The sequence below is a fragment of the Enoplosus armatus genome, chromosome 16 (genome assembly GCF_043641665.1).
Source record: "Enoplosus armatus isolate fEnoArm2 chromosome 16, fEnoArm2.hap1, whole genome shotgun sequence".
In the NCBI taxonomy this organism is placed as follows: Eukaryota; Metazoa; Chordata; class Actinopteri; order Centrarchiformes; family Enoplosidae; genus Enoplosus; species Enoplosus armatus.
The window spans coordinates 464915-491689 of NC_092195.1; the positions used below are offsets into that span (position 1 = coordinate 464915).

At 41.5% G+C, this 26775-nt stretch overlaps 1 protein-coding gene across 1 annotated transcript; it reads left to right on the forward strand.

Annotated features, from left to right (window-relative positions):
• Nucleotides 1-363: 363 nt before the first annotated feature.
• On the forward strand, nucleotides 364-25573 carry vars2 (valyl-tRNA synthetase 2, mitochondrial). The gene is made up of 30 exons (XM_070921389.1): nucleotides 364-439; nucleotides 570-753; nucleotides 2165-2246; nucleotides 2363-2463; nucleotides 2698-2819; nucleotides 2942-3008; nucleotides 3725-3822; nucleotides 3935-4016; nucleotides 5714-5833; nucleotides 7658-7766; nucleotides 7857-7945; nucleotides 9661-9751; nucleotides 9883-10010; nucleotides 10773-10876; nucleotides 13641-13722; nucleotides 13932-14008; nucleotides 14198-14285; nucleotides 14468-14561; nucleotides 15536-15606; nucleotides 15691-15816; nucleotides 15934-16038; nucleotides 16670-16738; nucleotides 16835-16913; nucleotides 17795-17925; nucleotides 18458-18610; nucleotides 18879-19133; nucleotides 21631-21742; nucleotides 21927-22129; nucleotides 23740-23889; nucleotides 25105-25573. The coding sequence occupies exons 2-30, from the start codon at nucleotides 571-573 to the stop codon at nucleotides 25180-25182; spliced, it is 3249 nt and encodes a 1082-aa protein (XP_070777490.1). The 5' UTR covers nucleotides 364-439; nucleotide 570; the 3' UTR covers nucleotides 25183-25573.
• Nucleotides 25574-26775: the final 1202 nt, after the last annotated feature.

Genomic DNA, 26775 nt, shown 5'->3' on the forward strand with positions numbered 1-26775 from the left:
GTCATAACATAACGTATGCAATGAACCAGAATTTAGGACATTAATATCACGTTTTTGGTGAGGATTGTTTCCATAAATCGTTTTATTTTGACATGTAGGCAGGATGCGTTGTTTCTTTTTCGGTTGCGCTTGACAGCAGTCGTGTTGGGGGGAAGCTATTTCCAGACGGACATCGATTATTTCCTCTTGTCCGTGACGTTTTAGCAGTCCGTCAACAAACAGCGTCCTCATGCTGAGAATAGAAGGAAAACAATATATTATATCAGAGTAATATGACACAATCATTCTACGAGGGTATACAATTACGTATTGTTTACATATAATTTATGTTAGCGTTATGGAAATGCACTTTTCTCGGGTTTACAAAGACGAAGCTAAGTTAAGCTAAGTTAAAAGGTCGTGGCTGGCATGCCTGAGCACTCAGTGTGTTGAAAGCACAGTAAGTAATATTAGCTAGCGTTAGAAATCACAGATTGACGTTACATTTCACGTGTAATTAATTAAATCAACAGCCGACTTTTACATGACGTGACTGGTTCTGCGTGTTTCTTGCGTGGTGTGTTATTGAGGATGTGGAGGGTAGGTCGTGCCCTGAGGCTGGCAGGAAGAGGAGCAGCCAGACTCTGTTCGAGCAACCCACCAAAACCTTCCTTCTTCTCTCCATCTAAGTCAAACGCCTCTCCACGGCCACAAGCAGAGAAACAGAGGCGTAGACGAGAGCGGGAGGAGGCCATACTGTCAAGTCAGCCCAGTGTAAGTAAGAAAAAAGCATCGGGAAAAGAGAACTGCAGTAAACAGTTCCATCCTAAGCAAGTAATTAAGTCTTAAATTATGAATGACATCTACATCCAACGGGTTCATAAGGAGATAATATAGAGATAATAACAATATGTGTTTGATAGAGAGGTACTGAAATTGCACAGGCATTCTAGGTCTGATTGTGTAATGCTGCACCCATTAAAGAATAATTACTCAATTTCCAAACAAAACTCATTCAAACTGGAAGGAGCACAGCTGTTAAAGGAACACTTCTTGTGAGCAAAGTTCCGCTTGCATTTAGTGTTTCTCACCAAAACACATTGCATGTGCGTATCCTTGAGGTCCTTGAACATGTTAAATGCATTTCCTTCCCCACATGTTGTGTACTGAGAGCAGCAGCAGCCCTCTGTCAGTGTCTAAACAGGACATGTTCAGCCACAGTACTGCTGTGTAGGTCACTCAGAGCCAGACACACAATCACTGTAGTATCATGCACAAAATGGAAAGAAATAGACTTTTGAAAAGACAAATTGAGTTGCAGCTACGCATGTGAAGTGCAACTTGGCCGTTGATAGGCAGTTAAGAATGGTTTAAAATGTCTGAGAGCCACTACTGATAACAAGATGTTATTTGAGGGAGAATAATCGCATTCATAAATAATTTTGCTGCCCGCCATAGTCAAATGAATCCTGATGAATCTGAAGTTAGACACATTGTAATGTATTTACAACTTTTTTATACATTGAATATGTTGTCTCTTTTTTTTTTCTTTATCTCCCTTACATACACTCTCACACTGTTAGTCTTAATGATGCAGTGCATACCTTAATGTTTGTAACTGAAAAAAAGATTTAAAAAAACAAACAAAAGCAGTTTAGGTTTGCATTAGCCCCGTTCGGGTACTGTCCATCTACTGCGTGGGAGACAGTCCTGGAAGGTCCCATAGACAAAATTGTGTGGGGCGGTAAAACATTTGTACATTTTTGGAAAACAAGCAGTTAGTCCTCCTCTTTGAAGTCTTTTCTCTTGTAAAACTGAAAAATATTGTCCTGAAATACTTCAGATGAAGCATAAATCTCAGCTTTCTATCACGTTTAAGGGGACCATTAGTATCTACAGATCTGTTAGTCTGGCCACTTGCTGGTTGAGATATCCAACGAGTTGAACGGACCGACCAGCATTATCATCCTTCTCAGACTCGCTGCACTTTGTGACATTGGCGCAAAAATCATATCCACATTTTATATTGGTGTAAACCAGTTATCGCCATTGATTTATAACATTGTCCACACCGTTCTAATAGACCCAGGGATATTAAAGGGGTAGTTACTATGGAATGAATAGTATAGCAAAAATTCTGACAAGTGACCCAGCCCTATTTGAACTCTGATGTTTTTGTTTCCAGACTGCTGAAGATAAAGCAGTGCAATGGAGTGAGAAGCAGAAGATAGTGTACACTGCTCCAACACCTCCAGGGACCAAGAAAGGTGACTGACTTCCTGCCACTGGTGTTGGACTTTTCTAGCACCAGCTTGTCTGCCTGTTGTGTCCCTCTTCAGACTTAGATTTTTGTTTGTTTGTTTGTTTCTTTCTTTCTTTGCAGACACCAGCTTGCTGTTCCCATCCTCGTACAGCCCAGAGTATGTGGAGTCCAGCTGGTATCAGTGGTGGGAGAAAGAGGGATTCTTCAGTCCAGAGCAGCATGTGAGGATTTTAGAATAACACAGTAAACTATAACAACTTCTTAAGTAATGCTGTTGTTATTAAACTAAAAGAATGGCCTTCAGAAATTAAGTTATTCAAAAATAACTTTTACTTCGATCACCAGTAATAAAAGAACAAGTGTGCAATAGAAACGGCGCCTGCACACACACGTGAGCTGTGTCTATTTCTCATTTGCTTTTCGAACTTGAATGTTTTTATTTCATTTCCGACCAGGAGAGGTTATCTCACGCTGTGGATCAGACCTTCTCTCTGTGCATCCCTCCGCCAAACGTGACTGGTACTCTGCACCTGGGCCATGCTCTGACTGTAGCTGTAGAGGACTCTCTGGTCCGATGGTAACTGCCGACAACATATGTTGTGTGAAGTATCAATTGTCGCTAGCAAAGGATTGAGTCAGATTGCTTGAGAAGGCCTACCTGTTGATGGACCAGTAATATATCAATTTGTGATCCATCAGGAGAAGGATGCAAGGCTACAGAGTACTGTGGGTCCCTGGATGTGACCATGCAGGTATTGCGACACAGGTAGGACAACATCCTCTCTCTGGACAAATTTTCACATACCCATATGTTAGTTGAAAGAGTTGTCGGTCACTGTAAATGTTTCTCCTGTTCATACCGGCCCCGGGAGAGATCCCCCTCCAAGTCCAGTGTAAGTGATGGGGGGGACAAAATCCACAGGCCTCGTGGGTATTGCATTTATAGACTTGAAAAAGTGTGAACCTTTCCTTTAGTGGCCATTTGCATGTGTAGGATTTGAAATTTTCAGACTCATTTCTCTCATTTTTATACAAACAAAAACTATTTTGAAATATGTGCCACATAAAGTAACATTTGTTATACATTTATAGTCTCTAAGCCCAGGTGGAGGTGTGGTATTTTTTTCAAACTTTGGACATTATTCAATTGTTTTCACATGCCAAGTAATGCCCCTTCTAACAAGTGAACGGAACTGGATTTTTACTTGATGTGGAGTGCCCCTTTATGACAGGTTGCAGTCAAAAAGACAGCACAGTTACATAAAGGACATCTCTCTAAGCCAAAAATGGTAAATTAAGTTCATTTTCATCTGGATTTACATGGACTTCATATCATATCTACAACAGATTTTTAAGAAAACCTTTAAAAAAAAAAAAAGGGCAATTGCAAAGTAATTGTATAAGCTATGGGCCCCTATTTTCTGAACAATAGTCTATAGAGTGTGGCCTTGTATCCCATTTAGTCATTTCTGTGTGTGTTAGACAGTGGTAGAGAGGAGACTGCTTAGGGAAGAAGGGAAGCGCAGACCTGACTTCACCCGGCAAGAGTTTCTACGGGAAGTGTGGAAATGGAAGGACGAGTGAGTCTTCAAATTCACATCATCACTTTCGATCTACGGACTTGTCTACGCGATGTTGGCTTCACTGAGTTGGGTGTTTTTGTCCCTGTGTGTGTGTGTGTGTGTGTCCCAGGAAAGGAGAAGAAATCTACCACCAGCTGAGGAGGCTCGGAGCGTCTCTGGACTGGAGCAGAGCGTGTTTCACTATGGATCCAGTAAGACTCCAATTACTTACTCATCATACCACCTGGAAAATATCTGTTTAAAACCAGCATGTGTAGAATTTTCATGTTATTGTTGCAAATTATCATGGTGGAGTTTTAAATGTGTCCCTGTACTTGGTGGGTGGTGCTGTGCCTGGAGCAGATGACCTGCTGGGGGCCGTGGCTGAGTGCGGTGACTGTATAGTGACATCACAACCTTACGGAAGTCCTGGCGGCTCGTTTAAAGGCACAGTTTCTGAATATGGGCTGTGTTTCTAATCTCTTTGGACTGAGCGTTTTGATACTTTCACAGTATTTATACAGCACCCAGACCTGCTTTATAATCAAACAAGACATGGAGATCTCACTTTCTATAATATGGTACCTTTAATAAACTGTAAGGGTAAAATATATTTGGCGGAGCAGTCAAGTTATTTATTCATTTGTTATTTATACCCAGTGAATGAAAGCATGGATTAATAGTTAATGTCAGAAAATTCAAATACAGTAAGACCTGTCTGATTTTGTACACAGCAAATAACATTGAGAGCATTACTCAATCAGGGCAGAGTATAAATTTCACTCCCGGTTCCCTCATCTGGAAGTCAATGGCTTTTTTGAATGGGTTTTTGGTTAGATGCCTGAAATAAGGTCTGTGGTTAACACAAGCTGAAGAGATTTTAACGTTCTCCATAAAATACGTCAGCAGATACCCCCACTCGTGAATTTTGAAGGTTTTACGTGTCTTAAAAAAGGCGGTTGCTAACAAGCGGCTAAATGAGACTACAGAGGTTTTCACGGACATTAAATGTCTTCATGCTGAAACACGGAAAGTCATCTACTCACTAGTCCGCCTTTACAGCCTTGTTGTGTTTATACTCTATATCTATCTGTCTATATATCTATATCTATCTATAGTCTCTTAAAAGTGAAGCTTAGCGGTGGTGACGTTGAAGTCATGCGACCGTGGTGTAGTTCCTTTACAGCCTAACGTTAGCTTTTTCCTTCTGGCGATTCCATTTACGCTTCAAAAACCATGAAAGTGCTGTTCATTAGTGAAGATTATCTCACTGAACAAAACGTGTACGAATCATAAACTTTTTGTCTTGCCACAGAGCTTATTTTCTGCAATAATCCAAAATCCCATGGAAAAATCCCATTTGCTCTTTGTGGAGGGAACCAGGGCGACGCTAATGTCGGGGTTGGCCCCTGCAACAACTCTTTTACTTTTTTTGCTTTTTTTCCTAAGAATTATAATTCCCTACTTTTATTCAGAATGACACATGTCTCACAGCCTTATTTCCCCTAAAACACAAACTCCATTTAGTGGACAGTTTTTTTTGTTTTTTTACTCCTTTCACTCAGTTTAGGAATGCGTATATATCCGCATCGATATTGTTTTCTACCATATATGTGTGAACGTCAGGAGTCAGACAATTTCAAATCCTCCACAGAGGGCTTTGGCAAGTGGGTCATTTCTATTATAAGTTAATTTTTGATATTGATATGATTGAATTATGATTATATTTGTATTCATAAACTACTATCTACTATTGTCAACATAAATACTACCGTGGTGTGGATTCATATAATATGAGCTTTACTTTTGCTTGCTTCAGTATATTGAAGTATAACTTGGCTATAAGGAGTGATGGAGTCTTTTATAGTAATGTGAAAAACATGTTGAGCTTTTTCTTTTTTTATTTCAGGGTTACAGCAGGGCTGTGACTGAGGCCTTTGTCAGGCTGTGCGACTCTGGTCTGATCTATCGCTCGGAGGGTCTGGTCAACTGGAGCTGTGCTCTGGAATCTGCCATATCTGACATAGAGGTGAAACAGCTTCACATGGATATACAGTAAATTCCACAGGTGGACAAAATAATGGATACCACATATAGGTTTTCGTATCAATTTCTAAACACAGCCCATTAGATGTAGGGTTTAAAAATCTGAAAAACAAAATTGGAATTTTTATATTTTCACAGTTTCTTTGACACTGATCAGCAGAAACAGATTTTATTGTCCATATCAAAACTGATCTCTAGAAATTAATCTAAATTAATTACAGTTTTTGGGGGCGCCCTGCTAACTCACCTTTTTAGAGTGCGAGTCCGTACCGCAGTGGCCCGGATTCCAGTCTGGGCCCTTTGCTGCATGTCAATCCCGTCTCTCCATCACTTTCAGTAAAGCAGCTCATTACGTAGTCATCCCCGGGGGCCGCGCCTGGTACTGAACCTCCAGATGCACTCTGCGAATGAAGTAGCAGAGTTCAGAGGTGGAATTTCTATGAGGTTGCTAAGCTCCGAACATAAATCAACATGTTGATAGTGATTACTACATTTTTGTAATTTTACTTTGGCCAACTCCACCTGAGAAAAACTACTTACTATTACTCCAAATATTACTCATAAAAGAAACGAACGGACGGAGCACGTGGAGGTGGAGATGGTGTTTGATGTAGAAGTTAACACTGAGGTAATGCTGCCGAGCGCACACTTGTCGGGTGCCTTCATCGACATTCGTTAATAATTGCTTAATTGGTAAACCCTAACTTAAGGTCCACTTAATAGCTTTGTCTGTTTCTTTCAACTGCATCTCATGGGTCTTCCTCAGCAGATGGAATTTACTCAGTTGTCAAGGAGGTATCTCAGTACCGTATCTCTGAGATGAATTTGAAAGCTCTGGACAAAGCTATTTAAACTTTCCGTGTGGTTCCTAGGAGAGATTCAGAGGAGCTTGATAAATACAGGCATTGTGTCTGAATAGTCTGTCTAACTTTTGACTCTATCTGACGTGTTTATGTTCGGAGAAAATCACAAGAAACCTTCAACCCATAGACTGTATATAAAGATGGCCGACGCATCTCCACTTCCTCCCACTGTACAAAAATTAAGCCACAATATCGCGGATACGGCTGGTGACGTCATTTGGAGCCAGAGTCTGCGCAGTGGTGATCGGCAAGTGCAGCTGTGGTGAGAGGTCCCGCCTATACACCCGCCTGACCCAATCGCGAGCACACCACAGTCAATCACAGCTGTCAATCATGACATCTCACCCCCTTTTTATAGCATCAAATAACGAATTAAAACCAAACGTATCAGGAAAATGAACACTTGAACAAATATCAGCGTGATGAGAACTACCTGAAATGACAGAAACCATCTTTGGGGAAAAATGTATATGACATATACTTCGATTTGTTTTTAGTTTGGCCCAACGTCCCATCCGCTAACATGGAGGGGGCGGGGTTTGTGACCTGTACTGCAGCCAGGGGGCAATCGAGATGTCATTTCGTCCATCTTTATATACAGTCTATGCCTTCAACCCATAGTCTGTGTTTCCAACTGCTAAACTTGGTCCGTCTCTAATGCCACAGACAATGATGCCTCGGTAAACATGACTGGTTTTCATGAACAGCAGGATGAGATCAAACTGTTTCCTGGCGCCACTCACGCAACAAATATGATATTCACACATTTGACACAGACCGAAGCATTTCTCTGATTTTTGTCCATCTGTTATAAATTCTTTAGACAGGATCATCATTCATTTTGTCCTTTTATTCCTTTGTTGTAATAAAAAAAAAAAAGTACACTTTGCAGAGAATCGTATGTGTATGTCAGCTTTAAAGTTGAGGATTCAATTTGCCGTCAGGTTGACTCTAAGGAGCTGTCTGGGCAGACCATGTTGTCTGTTCCTGGTTATGAAAACAAGGTGGAGTTTGGGACAATGCTTACCTTTGCGTACCCTATAGAAGGCCACAGTGAGTATTTGTGACTGTCTAGAAATATTATACATATTGTTCCTGTTTTATATTGCGTTATGATTTCCCCATTTTCCCCATGCATTTTAGATGGAGAGGTGGCAGTGTCCACCACCCGTCCTGAGACTATGTTGGGAGATGTGGCTGTAGCTGTTCACCCTGATGATCCTCGATATCAGGCGAGTACCAATTTTTGCAATTTTACATATTCATTTGGGCTTTTTCGGCCCAAACGGACCAAACTACATTTACATATATCGACATTAACTAGCTGAAAAGTCAATTGTATGCTCAAACATGTATGAAACATGAAAAGGGGTGTGACTTAAAACTAGAGCAACAAGGAGACGGCTCAGCTCAGAGTCATTTCCTGTATCTGTGTCACGTGGGTTTCTCCACTGCCCCGCCCCTTTAGGAGACTAGCGGCAGGTCCTGAGTCACCAAAGTAAATATTGGACCCATTTTTCACAAGCCAGTAAAATGGCATTTTTTTCAGACAGACAAATCAAGAGAAAATGAACTTTATTTGAGACCTGCCTCTGTCTCAGCAACACACTCTTGCGAGATCTGGCAACGCAGATATCACTTCTCTCTGCTGGTGCTGAAGCGGCGGTGAATTGAAAGTTAAAAATGAATTGAAACGTGTTTCTTTGCTTAATAACACTATTATCGTTAGTATTTAACTGGTTTTGGGGGGGGGGGGGGGGGGTGATTGATTATGGAAAATACCCCCTACCCCCATGGAAATCGGTTAGAGTGGAGGAAATGTTAGACTGAAGATGGAAATGGAGAAACAAGTTGACAGGCAAGTCAAGACGATCAGTTAGGTTGGGAAACAAAGTTAGTCAAACTTGAAAACAGTAAAATTATTACCCAATATTGTCTGCTGTAAACATCCATCACAGCTTACAGACCAGACCCACTTCTTGCTTCAACTTTGACCGACTGTACCAACCTCAGTTGCATGCGTACAGTTTTCCTATAGAATGAGGGATTCTTAGCAACATTTCAGATCCATCTTAGTGGTGTCTCTGACTTCCCAGAAGATCCCTGCCCCCCCCCGTCATGTCGAAGTGTCCTTGAGCAAAAGTGAATGGGTGAACTGTAAAGCCCTTTGTAAGAAAACGGAACTAACCAATAATCAAGTATAATCTTCAAAATCTACATACCTACACAGTCATGTCCAACACATACTCACATGCACGTTTATTTAGCTGTTTTAACCTACGTTTAAAAGCCTAACGGAGACAAAAACTTCAGATAGACAATTGCATATACATTGCATCTACTGCATTGCCTTTCCCAATGTTCATCAAGCAATTTCATGTATCTAGAGCCTTTATGTGTAGATATGGGAGCCAACACACTCATTTTTTTCCTTCTGTCAATGAGTTCCTGAGTCAATAATTTCTCATTTTTGATTATGTAAACAAGCAACGTTACCGGTATAGCTTTCTTCATGATAGAACATCTAAACAAGCAAACATTGTTCATAATTTTCCTCGCCGCTGTTGCCAAAGTGCTCGCTCATGGTGGGAACTGATGGGTCTCTGTAATAACATTATAAAGAGTCGGTCTAGACCTGCTCTATTTGTAAAATGTCATGAGATGATTGTTGTTGTGATTTGGCGCTATATGAATAAAATTGAACTGAATAATTGAAAAACCAACACTATCCAATCAATCAAGTTAATTTATCACATGTAATAATATAAGGTACAATCACAGTGTTGGATTGACATCTATACTGTATCCAAGAATATGTTCATGGATTCTTTAATGTTATAATGTTAAAGGCAACTAATAACCTATATATATTCCTATAATGTTTGATCTCCGCTGTGACCCTGCCCCCCTCCACCTATATGTTTCTGCTTTGTCCACTTTGCTGCAGGATTTTCATGGGAAGCAGTGCAGACACCCCTTCACCAACAGACTCCTACCCATCATCACTGATTCAATGGTGGACATGCAGCTAGGAACTGGTGACAGCGACACTACTGTCTCAACTCTGTACTCCACTCTGACACGATCTCATCACCTCAGCTTGTTTATTGCAGAGAAAAACGTTTGGCTTTAGATGTTATCAGTTCCCTGTGTTTTTTGTGTTTTGTAGGTGCAGTGAAGGTGACTCCTGCTCATGACCACACTGACTTCCTGCTGTCACAGAGACACTCACTGCCACGCCTCACGGTGATCGGAGGAGATGGGACCATGACGCCCCCCTGTGGACAGTGGCTTGAGGTGCGTGAACACCACTGTCATTACATTCAATTCAATTCAGTTTTATTAATATGGCGCCAAATCACAGCAGCAGTCATCTCATGAACTTTACAGAGAGAGAGAGAGAGACACACGTAGGGACACAGACAGACAGACAGACAGGCAGAGATGTATAGCAGCACCAGTAATAGCCATAGCAACTATAATAATAATGGAAATTTGACTAATAATAGTAGTTACAGCTGTAATAATAACTGAAATATGACTAATAATAATAATAACTGTAGCGATGAGAGTCAAGCAGGCCCTTGGCGGGAGCAGCCAGGCGTACCAGGACCACGATCCACAGGAACCTGCAAGACGAGAAAGCGCAGAGAAACTCCGGGGAAGATATAGTAACATGCATTGGAGGGTGATGAATGTGTAAAGATGGAGAGGGAGAGGAGGAAAGCTCAGTGCATCATGGGAAGTCCCCCAGCTGTCTAGGCCTATAGCAGCATAACTAGGGGGCTAGTCCAGGCAGGCCTGAGCCAGCCCTAACTATAAGTGTTATCAAAAAGCAAAGTTTTAAGCCTACACTTAAAAGTAGAGAGTGTGTCTGCCTCCCGGACCCAAACTGGGAGCCGGTTCCACAGGAGGTCATTGTCATTGTCATTATATGTAAACTTTGTATAATCATTTGAAGTGTTGAAGTGATACTATAAATCTGTATACTTCTGTATACCGTATCTTCACCCCTGCTGTTGCTATTGTGCTATTTTGTGTCCCTTTGCCTCTTTTAAGGGAGTGAAGCGTTTTGATGCCAGGCAGCTTGTTGTGGATGCCCTGGTTGAGAAGAAGCTGTTCAGAGGAAAGAAGAATCACGCTATGACTTTACCCGTCTGCAGGTAGAGGAATTTCTGTGTGCATTTTTTTTACCTGAAACACATGCAGAAGAAAAGATGTAGGGCTTTATGTTATTATTATTATTTTTTTTTTTTTTACTTACATTTTTCACCCAAATAAAGAAAGAGATGGTTTAGGTCACATGCAAAAGGTCTCAAAGGTACCCTGTGGAGTTTCTGACCTCTAGTAGTCTAACTCACCGGATGTAGGCTGCTGGTATAAGTCCGCCATCGGCCGACTATTTCAGTTGGAATTCTCCTTCCCTTCCGCTATCTGCATGATACTGTTTTGCAAAGGGCACCGTCGCTGCATCCTGGGCTCAGTGCCACCCAAGACGATCGCGATTGGTTTTAAGAAAAACAAACAAGCGCTTTTCCCTCCTATCCCAGAATGATGACGGGTTGAGCCAGCATTCAGCACTTCCGTTAGACCTCAAGGATGCACACACACACAATGCGTTTTGGTGAGCAACACTCAATGTAGATATAACTCCACTTCATGCAGAGCATCGCATAAATCAGTGCGGGACCATCACGACACACCACATACACAAATGCGAAGTGTTGCGAACACTGCTACAGTACGGCTGAACTGCATCCTGTCCACTCAACAGGCTACATTGTTGTTCCAGCTAAACTGTGGCTCTGTCGCGTTTCCACAGCTGTTCCAGTGGCATCACAAGGAGCACATCTTCATGCAGCCTGACCGTGATCAGTCACTTTTTGTGCTTACTTGTGGGTTTTTGGTTACAAAAACAGCAACAGTAGTTAATAATTTTGGGGGGGAAAAATGTAGGGCAAAAGTCCTCTTTTCTCTAAGTTCTGTTCTTTTACAGCAAAAGTTCAAAATGACAACTGTCTGTCTGCTTAGTTTATATTCCAAACTTACTCAACAGTCTGATTGTGGCTCTGTACACAAGCTTTCCACCATGTACAGGTGGAGTCACAAATATGCAGCCCAGAGGGTATTTCCAGCAGTGTCACAAGAAGCTTCTCCCTTCTTCTGGCTTTCCTTGATTGTCCTGAAACAAGGCGATAGAGGCTGCACTGCAATGTGGTAATGTTCTTATACAGTGCATCCGGAAAGTACTCACAGCGCTTCACTTTTTCCACATTTTGTTATGGTGCAGCCTTATACCAAAATGGATTAAATTCATTTTTTTCCTCAAAATTCTACACACAACACCCCATAATGACAACGTGAAAAAAGTTTATTTGAGATTTTTGCAAATTTATTAAAAATAAAAAACCTGAGAAATCACATGTACATAAGTATTCACAGCCTTTGCTCAATACTTTGTTGATGCACCTTTGGCAGCAATTACAGCCTCAAGTCTTTTTGAATATGATGCCACAAGCTTGGCACACCTATCTTTGGGCAGTTTCACCCATTCCTCTTTGCAGCACCTCTCAAGCTCCATCAGGTTGGATGGGAAGCGTCGGTGCACAGCCATTTTCAGATCTCTCCAGAGATGTTCAATCGGATTCAAGTCTGGGCTCTGGCTGGGCCACTCAAGGACATTCACAGAGTTGTCCTGAAGCCACTCCTTTGATATCTTGGCTGTGTGCTTAGGGTCGTTGTCCTGCTGAAAGATAAACCGTCGCCCCAGTCTGAGGTCAAGAGCGCTCTGGAGCAGGTTTTCATCCAGGATGTCTCTGTACTTTGCTGCATTCATCTTTCCCTCTATCCTGACTAGTCTCCCAGTTCCTGCCGCTGAAAAACATCCCCACAGCATGATGCTGCCACCACCATGCTTCACTGTAGGGATGGTATTGGCCTGGTGATGAGCGGTGCCTGGTTTCCTCCAAACGTGACGCCTGGCATTCACACCAAAGAGTTCAATCTTTGTCTCATCAGACCAGAGAATTTTGTTTCTCATGGTCTGAGAGTCCTTCAGGTGCCTTTTGGCAAACTCCAGGCGGGCTGCTATGTGCCTTTTACTAAGGAGTGGCTTCCGTCTGGCCACTCTACCATACAGGCCTGATTGGTGGATTGCTGCAGAGATGGTTGTCCTTCTGGAAGGTTCTCCTCTCTCCACAGAGGAACTCTGGAGCTCTGACAGAGTGACCATCGGGTTCTTGGTCACCTCCCTGACTAAGGCCCTTCTCCCCCGATTACTCAGTTTAGATGGCCGGCCAGCTCTAGGAAGAGTCCTGGTGGTTCCGAACTTCTTCCACTTACGGATGATGGAGGCCACTGTGCTCATTGGGACCTTCAAAGCAGCAGAAATTTTTCTGTAACCTTCCCCAGATTTGTGCCTCGAGACAATCCTGTCTCGGAGGTCTACAGACAATTCCTTTGACTTCATGCTTGGTTTGTGCTCTGACATGCACTGTCAACTGTGGGACCTTATATAGACAGGTGTGTGCCTTTCCAAATCATGTCCAATCAACTGAATTTACCACAGGTGGACTCCAATTAAGCTGCAGAAACATCTCAAGGATGATCAGTGGAAACAGGATGCACCTGAGCTCAATTTTGAGCTTCATGGCAAAGGCTGTGAATACTTATGTACATGTGATTTCTTAGTTTTTTATTTTTAATAAATTTGCAAAAATTTCAAAAAAACTTTTTTCACATTGTCATTATGGGGTGTTGTGTGTAGAATTTTGAGGAAAAAAATTAATTTAATCCATTTTGGAATAAGGGTGTAACATAACAAAATGTGGAAAAAGTGAAGCGCCGTGAATACTTTCCGGATGCACTGTATGTTTGTGGTTTCTTGCATCCCATTGTCTTTTGTTCCCTCCTTCCTCCCTGTCTCAGCCGCTCGGGAGATATCATTGAACCTCTTCTAAAGAAGCAGTGGTTCGTCTGCTGTGACGAAATGGCTAAAAAAGCTATACAGGTAAGTTGGTGGCTGTGAGATGTTGATATTTAGGCCAGCCTTTATGTATTAAAGGTTTGTAGTTGCATCACATGTTTTCAAGTATCCGTGTCAGGCTCCATCATGGGAACATAGTGAAGAATAAAGGAGTCAATTGATATCATCTCATCCTTGGACTCCTTGAAGACATTTATTAAACACTCAAATGGGACTATTTCTTTCCCTGTCAGGCTGTGGAGGACGGGCAGCTGGAAATCATCCCTCATTTCTACACCAAGACATGGAAGAACTGGCTGTCCAACATCAGGTAGACTGTCCCGACCATTGACTCGGACAAAATTTGTGTATTTGAACAGTGGCGTGATGGAGGAACAATGGCGGTGTGTGCTGTTGTTACTGGTGTGACGAGATGAAGAAATGACACCGCTCTGATGATGAATGAGCTACTGTTTCAACGTATGGGTTGTCAAACAATGTACCTCTGTTTGCTTCACAGTGATTGGTGCATTTCCAGGCAGCTTTGGTGGGGTCATCAGATCCCCGCTTACCAAGTGGAGCTTCCTAATTCTACTGACAAACAAGAGGTTGTGTTTGTTGATATTTGTATGCTTCAAGAATAATATTCATGTGTTGGCCTGACAGGTTCAGGCCCTTTCATCCAGTGCAACCCTGAATAGAAGAAAATGGGTGTAGAAATGGATGAGTGGTCGGTACTGATGGGTTAACTAGCTGATTTACTCCCCACATTGTGTGTTGTTTGTGGTAGGAGCGGTGGGTTTGGGGACGGAGCGAGGATGAAGCCCGACAGAGAGCTGCGGTCAAATATGGAGTGAAGCCGGAAGCCATCACTTTGACTCAGGGTGACCCACCTCCGTCTTACCCCCTAACTTGCTACTCATCACCAATGTGTTTTTACATTTTATTTTGCTGCGAACACTGCTACTGCTAATAATATTGCTTTTACCATTGCTAAGACCACTTCTTCTACTACCACGACTGCTGCTTAACGGTGCACAGCCCATTTTATTGGCAATTTTAGCTTAACACAGATATATCAGTATAACATATAGACCAATAGCAAACAAAAAACCATGTTAGCACAGAAATGTTTGATTTGGATTTAGAAACAGTGTTGCCATAGAGGTTAGCAGGGAGGACATATTTTTGTAGGCCACCCCAGAAGTTAGTATCACCCTGGTTCCCTCGACTAAAAGCCATTTGAACAGATGTATACTGTGTGTTGAAAACCTGCGGTCATACAGGCAAAAAAAACTCTGAGTATAGAAATAATAATAGAGTGTAGCAGGGATGACGTATTTTTGTAGGCCAGCAAGTTAGCATCGCCCTGGTTCCCTCGACCAATGGGATTTTTCTGTGGGATTTTGGATTATTGCAGAAACGACCTTCTAATATTGACAGCCACAGACTTCCATACAAATAACCAAATTTAAGGGATCCTTTCAAAAATTGTTGTTGATGTGTATACATCTTAGAATGAATATCAGCTGATTTATTGTTATCAGAATTTTTAAATTCTAAGATATCGATACCAGTGTCAGTAATCGGTCAGGCTACTTCTACTTCTGCTCCTGCTGCTGCTACTGTTACTACTGCTATGTTTCTACTTAGTAAAAAGCGCAGAAAATTAGGTAATAAATATTTTTAGAATCAATGCAGGCAAAACCAGCTTTATGAAAGGTTAAAACAAACAATTAGTTAAAAGCTTGCCACAACATTAATAGTTTTGTCATTGTAGTGCTGCCCCATCATAATTGCCATTTAAATACACACATGTATTTCTTTATTGCTTACATCTGCATACTCCCTGTGTCAGACCCTGATGTCCTGGATACATGGTTCTCCTCTGGGCTGTTTCCCTTCGCCATGCTTGGCTGGCCTGAGCAGGTACTGCACTTCCTCCTGCAGAACATAGTCCTCAATATGAATGCCTGTCTCTTTGTATTATAACCCCACCCTCACTCCCCATAGACTGCTGACCTTCAGCGTTTCTACCCCAATTCCATTCTGGAGACCGGCAGTGACCTCATCTTCTTCTGGGTGGCAAGGATGGTGATGCTGGGCACAGAGCTAACCAGACAGCTGCCCTTTAAACAGGTACTTAGGCAACGAGAAACCCTAAACAAAGCACAAGTATTTATACAAACACTCATTGATGAATCACGGCGCTGTTGTTTTTTTCTCTCCTGTTATTGTTCCCGTCATGCCTCTCAGGTTCTACTTCACTCTTTGGTGAGAGATAAACATGGCAGGAAAATGAGTAAATCTCTGGGAAACGTAATGGACCCATTAGATGTTATACATGGAGTCTCTCTGGAGGTAGGTAGTATGTGGGCTTGGTCCAGAAGCCGTCTTACTTACTGTTACTGTTACCAGCTCAGCTTGCCCAGGATCAGCTGTCAATCAAATATGTATATCGGCACAGTAACACACCAAAAAACCTTTTTCTTCCTTTTAATAATAGAAAACTTGCAACAATAAATTTAAGAATAACTTTGACCATTTCTGTCTGCAAGAGGGGGGTGACTGTGACTTCAGCTGGACTTTAAAGGTTCTATATGGAGTTTTCCAGACAGTCGTTGTTATTAATGACAATAACAACATAATAAGTGAACCGCAGTCAGCATCCTGTTGCTCGTGCCCGCAGTCTGTGAAGTGAAGTGATGCACGCCAGGCTGATTTACTGTGATACACAACGTTACTATCTGTAATGCTCCTATATTTCATTTGGACCATTGCCTCTGTGACAAACCAGCTTATCATTTGCAGGTTATTTCATCAGCTAACGTTACGACGCAACCAAACACCAGATCCATGCCTTATAGCTAAGTGACAGCTAGCTAGAGAACTGGTTTTCTGTTGTGAAGTGACAGTGCAGCTGTATTTTAATTCCCTTAAAATACATTTTGTCGTGAAACTCTTTCCACCTTGTTTTTCTTTTTCCTCCTAGAGACTTCAAGAGAAAGTGAATGAGGGGAACCTTGACCCCAGGGAGCGGCTGGTTGCCATGGAAGCACAGGTCAGCTTGCCTCTCTCCTATCTGTTTCTTTCTGGCTGACTGAGCACACTCATTGCTTCCTCTCTTATCTGCCCTGCTCCATCTGCTTCCCCACAGAGGAAAGACTTCCCCAAGGGGATTCCTCAGTGTGGGACCGATGCGCTGAGATTTGCCCTTTGCTCTCACAAGATGCAGGGTGAGTGACTCATCTCTACTCACTTTATCCGAAGAGGAAGACCATTTGTCAGTGTGAATGAATGTGTGGAGCTGTGTGAATGTCAAACAGAAAATAAGATGGGGTGCAACTTTAACTAGATTGAGAGAGAGAGAGAGAGAGAGAGATGAGTTGTGAGGGACTGCAGTGAAAAACAGGACTACAGATTTTCACACATCTTTTGTCACTCACCGGTTGCCCCGTTCCAATTTGTCAGGTGATCTGCTCTTTGTGTCCTTAAAAGTTGAACTATTAAATAATAATAAAGTAATACATGTTGCACTCTGAAACAAAGAAACGGGAAATGGGATCTGATCACTCACCTCCAAATGTGGTCTGAGCGATCGGATGTCAATGCGTCTGATCTGATGTTCTCATTCGTCTATGAAATGCTTGGGAGTTCAAAAGTGTTTCTCATAAGTGACATGCCTCTGGTTCGTCCACTTTCCTATGTTTGTGCCTGGAAGGGTTTACTCCCACGGAATAATGAACGTGTTCAACAAATTTAATCTAATAACGAATATTATCCAGACACCTAAACAAGTGAAGTCGATTTTATTTATAGAGCCCAATGTCACAAGTCACAGTTTGTCTCAAGGGGCTTTACGATCTGTGCAGCAGACAACACCCTCTCCATGCACAGCTTAGCAGCTTTTAGGGCACAGAAACAAAAACAGTAGAGGTTTTTAAAAATGAAGTCGATATCAAAACGTTTGCAAACTGCGATACTGCCTTCTTTTTTTTTTTGAGCTGGAGACCTCTGTGTTGGCACCCCTGCTGCACTGACAGACTGACTCAATTCAAGTCTATTTACCTTCGCACTGTGTGTGTGTGTGTGTTTTTTTTTCCTGCTTCTTTATCAGGAGAAGACGTCAGTCTGTCCATCTCTCAGGTCCTGAGCTGCAGACACTTCTGTAATAAAATGTGGCAGACACTGAGATTCACACTGGGCGTGCTGGGTGACAACACAGCACCAGTGGGAACACTGGAAGAGGTACAGCAAAGAAAAACTGCCTGTTGGACTATATTTTAATTCTTATTTATGTATATAGTTGTGCGGATTAAACAGATTAAACAAACAAGGTACAATGTGTTATAATTGTAATATATGTATGTATGTATGTACATACACTGCTTCCAGTCTTTATGCTAAGCTAGGCTAACCACGTTGTGCTTTGTACTAAACACGCAGACACTGATATCAATCTGAACGTCTGGGTAAGAAAAAGAACAATAGAACAATAATTGATAAGAAATGACGTGGCTTTAATTGGTCTGCTCGTGTTTCAAGTTGATGTAAAAAATCAAACTAAACCAGTAAAAGAAGAATGAGTGGATCAAACAGACATTCTGGTGCCAATCAAGGAATGTTGAAATTCGACTGTGAGTCAGTCTACATCTACAGTGACACAATGAAGGACGCCCAGCTGAAGCTCCACTTTGAGATTTAGATTTTTTTTAGATTTTTTGTGTAGCGATCTGTAATGTGGCTTTAAGCTACAGTTTTTCCCTTTTCCAATTTTCAGACGACTCCTCTGAGCAGCATGGACCGGTGGATCTGCTCCAGACTCTACAGCACATTAGTACAGTGTGAGCAGGCCTTCGAAGCCTATGAACTGCATACAGTCACATCTGCCTTGTACTCCTTCTGGGTCCATAGCCTCTGTGATGTCTACATGGTGAGGGGCATCACTTCCACATAGCATTATGAAAGTGGGTAGCATTATTTGATGTCATCAAAAAAAGGGCAGATTAAAGATTAGATCATTACTTGTTTCCTTTGTATTAGCAGTGTCTGATTTATTCATGGCAAAAGATTGATTGATTGATGTAAACAGATGAACCTAGCTAAAACCAAAGTGCTTGAGTTGAGCCAGTTACCCCATTGTGGAAATGTAACCAGTGTTTGTCATTTCTTTCTCTGTTTTGTATGTGCGTGTCCTGTAGGAGTATGTGAAGCCTGTGCTGGTCCAGCAGCAGGAGGAGGGGGCGGTGGTCCAGACTGACGCAGAGCACAGTGGCAGAGCGAGGCAGGTGGCCATCACTGTCCTCTATCACTGCGTGAATACGTCTCTGGCCCTGCTCTCCCCCTTTATGCCTTTCATCACTGAGGAGCTGTGGCAGAGACTCCAGCCATTCAGACCTGGAGCTGCTTCCCAGACCAGCCTGTGTTTACAGCGGTACCCCCACTCATCTCAGCTGGTAGGACTACGACCATCAAACCTCCTCACAACCACAGCAAGGGTTTTCCCTCACCAGATTTGTACAATGGAAATATTTACACGGGGTCTCAAACACGTTTAAAAACCAAGATAAAACACACAGGGTCACACAAAATACTAAATGGTAAATGTAAATGGTCTTCACATACATAGCGCTCTTCAACCATAATGGTTCCCAAAGGTGTCATTCACACACCGATGGCGACAGGCTGGATGGCTGGCCTCCACCGGGAGCAACTTAGGGTTCAGTGTCTTGCTCAAGGACACTTTGACATGGGGCGGCATGGTGGGGTGGGAGGAATCTAGACATGCAGATGGTTTTGGTTTTTTATTTGTTCAGGTTTTCACCCAATAAAATAGAGGTGAATGGAATTTAATTAGTTTTGCTTAAAACATTGAAAAATCACATCAGAGAATCAGTGTCAGTGTGTCACTGTGGCAGAAACAGTGTCCCTGTTACTCTGGATGATTCACTGACCCAGTATTGGAATTTGCACCAGATTTTGATTCATTTTTATGTAAATATTTAGATTTTTAGTAACTCTTAAAAGACTACTCCACCTTTTTAGCATCGCACTCCTATAATACTGTTGGACCCACAATGGACAGTTTAAAATAAAGATCAAAATCGATGCAGTAGAATCATAGACACTGTTTGTTTTGTTTTTTATTCCACACATTCTTCTTCCTTGTCAAAACCTGGTGCCTACATTACCCACAACTCAACTGGATCGCCAACCATTCAGTCTGAGGTTCGGGTGTGTTATACTAGTAGCTGCTTCAAGCCTTTAGCCACTAGCCTCAAGCAGAGATGAGGAGTGGGCTACAGAGGTCTGGTAAGCTCCACACCCATGGATTTTTTTTTTCTTTTCTTTTTTTAAACATGTAGTTCAACCCCAACCAACTCTGACTTAGGTGACCTCGAGGACATTTATCGGACTTCATACAGCTCCCCCTGGAGACACAATAGACTTCACATATGCAGTAGTACTCCCCAAGATCTGGATCAATTGAGTTCCCCTTTAAGTCATTTTAGTATTGTTGTTTTTTGTCTAGTTTTAGTCAACAAACACAAGATATTTCAGTCTAGTGTTCTTAATGTCTTCTAAGTAGTCTGAGGCTTTAGCTTTTGCCATTGTAGTTGTATGTAGTTAGTATGGTTACAGATGTCGTTCTCATCTGTTGTGCTGGCTTGTGTATCGGGGTACCTCCTTCTTGACCGCAGCAGGGAGAAAAGGCCGTTATCCGGGTGGTTGGATAATAATGAATATCAAAAATGCGACTGCTACTCCCTATCGCTCAACAAAATCACAACTGTTTGCTGTCCTGGCACCACAATGGCGGAACGAGCTCCCCACACTCAGACTGCACCTTGGCCCAATCTGAAGCAGTTCACCATATTTGATAGACATTCCCTCATTTGATGTTTCGATGTTGGTGGAGAGCGTTTGGCATTGAATCTATCTATATTGACATACATATATGCTATTTAGTAACAGAATAAATATCTAATGATTATAATTTTTAGAACAAAAGATTGTCACTGGGGGAGTATCATGTGAAAGATCATTAGGATATATTTATTTTTTAACCCCATTTGCCCTTTTAAAAATAGAATTTTTGTACCTTAAGTGACCAAAATGTAGCTTTAGACAAAACATGTCACATTAAGCAGTATTGAGACAATCATTGTCCTACATTGAACCCTAACCCTGCTGGGGGGGGTGTGGCTGAGTGTGGTGACTGTATAGTTGTGACATCACAACCTTACGGAAGTCCAGACGGCTCGTTTAAAGGTAGTGTCTGAATATGGGCTGTGTGTATTTCTCTGTGGACTGAGAGCTTAGATACTTTCACAGTATTTATACAGCACCTAGAGCTGCTTTATAATCAAACAACACATGGAGATCTCACTTCCTACAATATAGGACCATTAAGAGAGGGGCTGGCCTCTCATTCAGGACATATTGACTGTTTAAATGCACAACAAAACAATTCAAGCTGCAGAGAAGGAGCACTGCTGCTTTAAGAGGCTCTTCAGATGCAAAAACCATCTTACATATCCAAAAGATGACAACGTGCGAAATGTGTTTTTTGTCGGTGTGCAGGTATTTTTTTTCCTGTGGAACTGTCTATACGATAGTACTATACCTTGGCTACACGCAATAGCATATCTTGAGAGGCCCTGGGGCCCCCTTTACAGCTAAAGCCTAAGTCTGTCATATTGCAATTGGCATAGGTATATTGAGAATTGGACATTTAGATTGTACTACATATACCTAGGTTAGAAATTATATACTGGTCTGCTTTGCAGGCAAAACTGACGGTGAACTTTAAGTTATTACTCTGCTTGTTTGTTCTTGTAAACATGATCTTGCTCCTAAATGTGTTTTGGTGTTTTTGGCTGGATTTTCAACTTTCCATGTATTTTAGCTGATGTGTTCGTTTTTTTTTTTTTATCTCCCTCATCCTGTCAGTTGCACTGGCATTTCCCTGAAGAGGAAATGGATTTTTTGTTTGTCCAGGAAGTGATCCGAGTGGCCCGCTCGCTACGAGCCCAGTGTGGCATGACCAAAGAAAAACCTGGCAGTAAGTCATTTAACAGTTGGAAACAACCATTTCAAAAAACAACACAGATGAATGCTCAAAGACTGGAAGATATACATACCCCCCCCAAAAAAAAAATGTATTAGTCTTATTGGCAAATTCATAAATGTTTGGATTACTTAGCATGTGGTGAAAGTGGTTTATTACTTGTGTGTTGTGTTTTCAGTGTGGGCAGTGTGTTCACCAAGCCAAGCCCGAGTGCTCCTTCACTTTGGGTCAGCTGTTTGGACTTTAAGCCGGATATCCAGCCTCCATATCTACACTCCTCACAGAGAAGACAACCACCTCTCTGTCCACTCCGCTCCTCCACCTAAAGGAAGCCTCATCGGTGTGGTGGACCACACATGTCAGCTGCATCTTTATGTTCAGGTATGCATCAACTTACTTCTGCTTCGGCCCCTAAGCGCTTCCTCAAGTTCACAGCTGCTATTATTACTTCCCACGCAAAAGTTGTGATCTATAAAAACAAACTTGACGGGAGAATGTGTGCACCTGTAAGTAAAACATTAACATTTTGGAGAAATGGGGAAATTGGCGGTGAGGTGGTGAATTGAAGCCAGATTGTATAATGACGCCTCTCACACATTTAATTTCACTTAATATCAAACGTTAATTATAGATCCACTTTATCATAACATTCAAACCACCAGCGTGGTTCTTCACCACCTTTCACAAGCCAACTCAAATCTTAAATCAAAGTCTGCTATATTATGGGCTATATAAATTGAAAATAAAGTATATGGTAACTGATGAAATTATCATCTTTTTTTTTTTTTTTTGTTCCAGCTTTTTCTGGTTAGGATATGCTGCTTTTTTTTATATTATTATATTATTGTAAATTAAATATCATATAATATGACAAGTTAATTGACTGAACTCTATGATCTAGTATTTTTCATTTTAATCTGACATTTTATAGACGCTTAATCAAAAAGAATATTGACACATTAATCTGCAGTGCAAAAATAAGAGTGTTGTCTGCCTAATAATTTCTGTCTTTTGCCTGAACCAAGATTTCAAGTGCTTATTGTCTCTCCTTAGCCTCGGCCTCTTTCGTAAGACTTTTTCTTCCTTGACCGCAAGAGATGAGAGGACAGGTTCTTTTAATTAACCCGTTTTGTTTCATTCACCCGCCACCAGCGAACCGATTCATAAACGCCTTCCTTTGGTTCTTTGTTGTGTTTTTTGTACAGTGATCAGTGAGGCTACTTCTTGTCTCGTTTGTGGTCTGATAACCGGTAAATTCATCAAATTCAGCTTAAAAACAACACACGATGTATGTGTTTGCATATAGAGCGGAGGAAGTGAGATCCGATAACAAGTCGAGACGCATGTGGAGACGCATTCTAATGCCAGGTGTGAACTTGACGTGACATACTTGGAGCTATCCACTTGTGATCGGATCACCCAGGATGCATGTTAATGCCAAGTGTATAACAAAACATATGGTCAAGCATAAAGTACAGGTGTGTCTGTGATTTGCCCAGGCAACGCGCAAATAGCCCACCTTCCTGCCACCACAATAACAAACTCTGGATCTACGCGAATCACAAGGGTGCCATGTTTCTCATTCTAAACTGTAAATTGAAGGACAACAATTTTGCAGATAATTATTTGATGAAATTGAAAATGTTGTGTGTGCACAATGTATGACAAATAAAGTTAAAGTTGAAAATGAAATGCATCATTACTAACAAAATTTGAATTAAGATGAAAAACTCTATTGACAAATTATTTTCAGTGTAGTCCTGAGTATAACCCCACCACAATTATTTAGTTATTTATTTAAATTGAATGTGAAATTGACTACAGTGCTACCTAAACTTCAAAATCGAAACGCAAACAGGAATAACATGGAATGTAGCCTCAAACCAAATCCACAACCAAATGTGTGCACATCACAATTTCAAGTTTTCATGGTGGTGATTAGGACGTTGAGCATGTCTAACATACAGTGTTGTATGATTTCCTTGTCTCAGAGCGGAGTGAACATTGACAAACAGATCCTGCAGCTCTCCCAGCGCAGAAACAAGCTTGTTCCAAAGCTGGAGGAAATCCTCTGCAGAGTCCAATCTCCAGACTACCTGACCAAGGTTCCTGCTCGTGTCAGGCTGCAGATGGACTGTAAGGTGAGCACAGTCAAATGCAGGGGAGCTGCTATAGGTTATTTAGTATTGTTTATCATCGATCTGAAGTGGTACTGCTTTCTTAAATGTGTTTTGAGACTGCAGTGTGATGAAACACATCAATGCTGACGTTAATATTGCCATTTCTTACCAAATTTGTAAAAATGGGTATTTCATGGATTGAAAATGCCTCGTCACGCCATCTGTCTTAAATCACCCCAGGACCTCGCAAGGCCAATGCTGACATAGAGTCGATGGCCCTAATCTATGTCATGAAATGTATATAAAAAAAAAGAATGTTAACACCCTCTTTTTGTTACTTTGATTCATGACCAAAGTATTGATAAAATCTAAAACTCAAGACGGTGAACATGGTAAACATTACACCTGCTGCACATCAGTTAGTGTCGTTATTGTGAGCATGTTAGCAACCTGAAGTTAGAATTTAGCTCAAAACCCCACTGTGCCTCTTAAGCCGCATTTCCACCAAACGGTCCAGTTCAGTTCAGTTCAGTTCATTACACATTAGAACGGTTATTTCCACGTTTCCACTGGCAAAAGTTGTGGATGGCACCAATAGAACCACTCCATTCCGTCCCATTTTTTTCAAATGTTTGTCTCCTTGTTGTAATAAACAGCCACATACCGAAAAGAAAACACTAACATTCGATTCAGTTCAATTTTATTTATATAGTGCCAAATCACAACAAAAGTCATCTTGATGTCCTCCATTGTGTTCTTGTGTTCCTTTGTTAACTGTGTTTCATTATATATGATGTCACACTACTTACGTGGTTGACACGACTATTACCATCCGCTAAAAAACCCTGCCTCAACGGTATCCATTAGAACTGTACCACATGGTTGCATTGTATGCTATTTAAGATAGTCCTTTATAGATCTCCCATTGGGGAAATTTGGGTGTTACAGCAGCACAAAGACTGATAAAAGTACAGATAAATAGTGAAACTTTAAAATAAAAGATACGTTTTAAGTATGTAAAATAAAGAAAGGAATTCAATCAAATGGAAACCATACAAGAGCAATTAAACACAAACTTACAGGCCATAGCAATACACATACAGTACCCACAACTAGTGTCCTATGCGAACTGTGTATAATACCGTCTCAAGCAAAGTGACAGCCACTTGTGAAAATGTTCATGTGATTCATATTTTTAACCCTTCCTTGTGTTCTTTTCACCTCCTGTGTGTTCAGATGTCAGCCTTGCAGAAGGAACTGAAGACCATTGAGGACCAACTCGAGGTCCTGCAAGAAAGTCAAACAGCCGAATAATTACAGCCAAATGGGACATTACAGTAACTGTGTGAACTGCTGGACATCAGAACTCAAGAAGTTTTGATAATTATGATTATGTATAATGTTGTCTGAGTTGATCTGTACACTGCTTGAATGAAGGAGACGTTGCATAATATCATTATACTGTTCATATAATGCAGTATCTCACTGTCAGAGTACTGTATGATACTGCAGTACTGTACTGTATAATTAACAACTCGTTGTGGCAGGCTGCAAGTATCCATGGAAATGGCCAATAATGTCATGGCCTCACTAGGGTTGTGATCACAGAATAGCTTTTCTGTTAACAATTCTTCATATTAATCTTTTTTTTTTTTTTAAACAATGTGTTTTTTTTGTCCTTAACTTTATTAAAGGTGTTTCCTTGTTGGGGGATGTCAGAATTTTGCTACCTGGTTGAATCAGGGTCCAACATATCTGGTCGTCAATACAAGCCTAGTTATGTGGAACATTTCATATCCATCTGGTGGGGACTACAAGTTATGTTGTATAGTGTCTTCACTGTCAGCACAGGCAGCAAACACGGCCCCAATTCCACCAATGTTGGCAATAAGATAATAGAAAAGACGTGTCAGTCAAATTCAATCGAATAGACTGAGTGAGAGAGAGAGAAATTGCAGTTTTTATAGCAGTCACAAAACAAATGCTCTCTCTATATAGATATCTATAGATATCTGTATCTATAGATATATATCTATAGATATAGATATTGAACATACATTGTACAATGATAGTGTACAATGTTTAACACTATATAACAAGGTACTGGATTGTCCTTGTTAAAATAGAATTAACTGTTAAACTTTTAATATACTTATACCAATTGGTAGATGTCTGATATGTCATTATGTGGATCCATAATATTTTTATTAGAATACAATTTACTCACGAAGGGGGTTCTAATGAAAGATGCGAGTTGCATAACGGGAAGTGTATGATCCAGTGATTTTGGAGCTTGAATCAATGTGTTCGGGTATAGGTATTCGACTCGGGTCGGATCAACTCGGTCCTAAACGAGTCAATAATCCGGAAGTGTAGTTTTGTGTAGTTAAATGAAAAATGCCGTCATCGTACATCAGAAGAGGCAGCCTGTGGTAGATCCAGCTGGAGTAGAAGAAACTGTACGAGGGCAGGGGAAAGGACTCAGAAGCCAGTGGCAATGTAACGATTGTTGCGGAGCAGACACTGTAGGCTGCTAGCATTAGCAGCTACTTGTATTGGGGTAAAAGAGCAGAGCCGGGGGAATAATGGGAACCAGAGGTGGAGGTGCAGCCAACACTGGGTCCGCTGTGTATCAACACAGAGATGTGCTGTGAATGTGACACTGAAGGAAATGCAAGGGTGGCTCGACTAGCAAACGTCAGCTAGCTAGCCAACTAGCCGGTCAGTGCTGCAGCTTGATGTGAACTTCATTGCCTTTCAAGATGCAAGCCGCACCGACTTGTTTAGAACGGCGTGTGAGAGGTGAGTGAGACTGGCTTCAGCTGCTACAACCATGTCAGGACGGCTAATGAATGAAAAAAAAAAACCTTCACTGCTGCTGCTCGACGTTAGCCAGCGAGCTAAGAG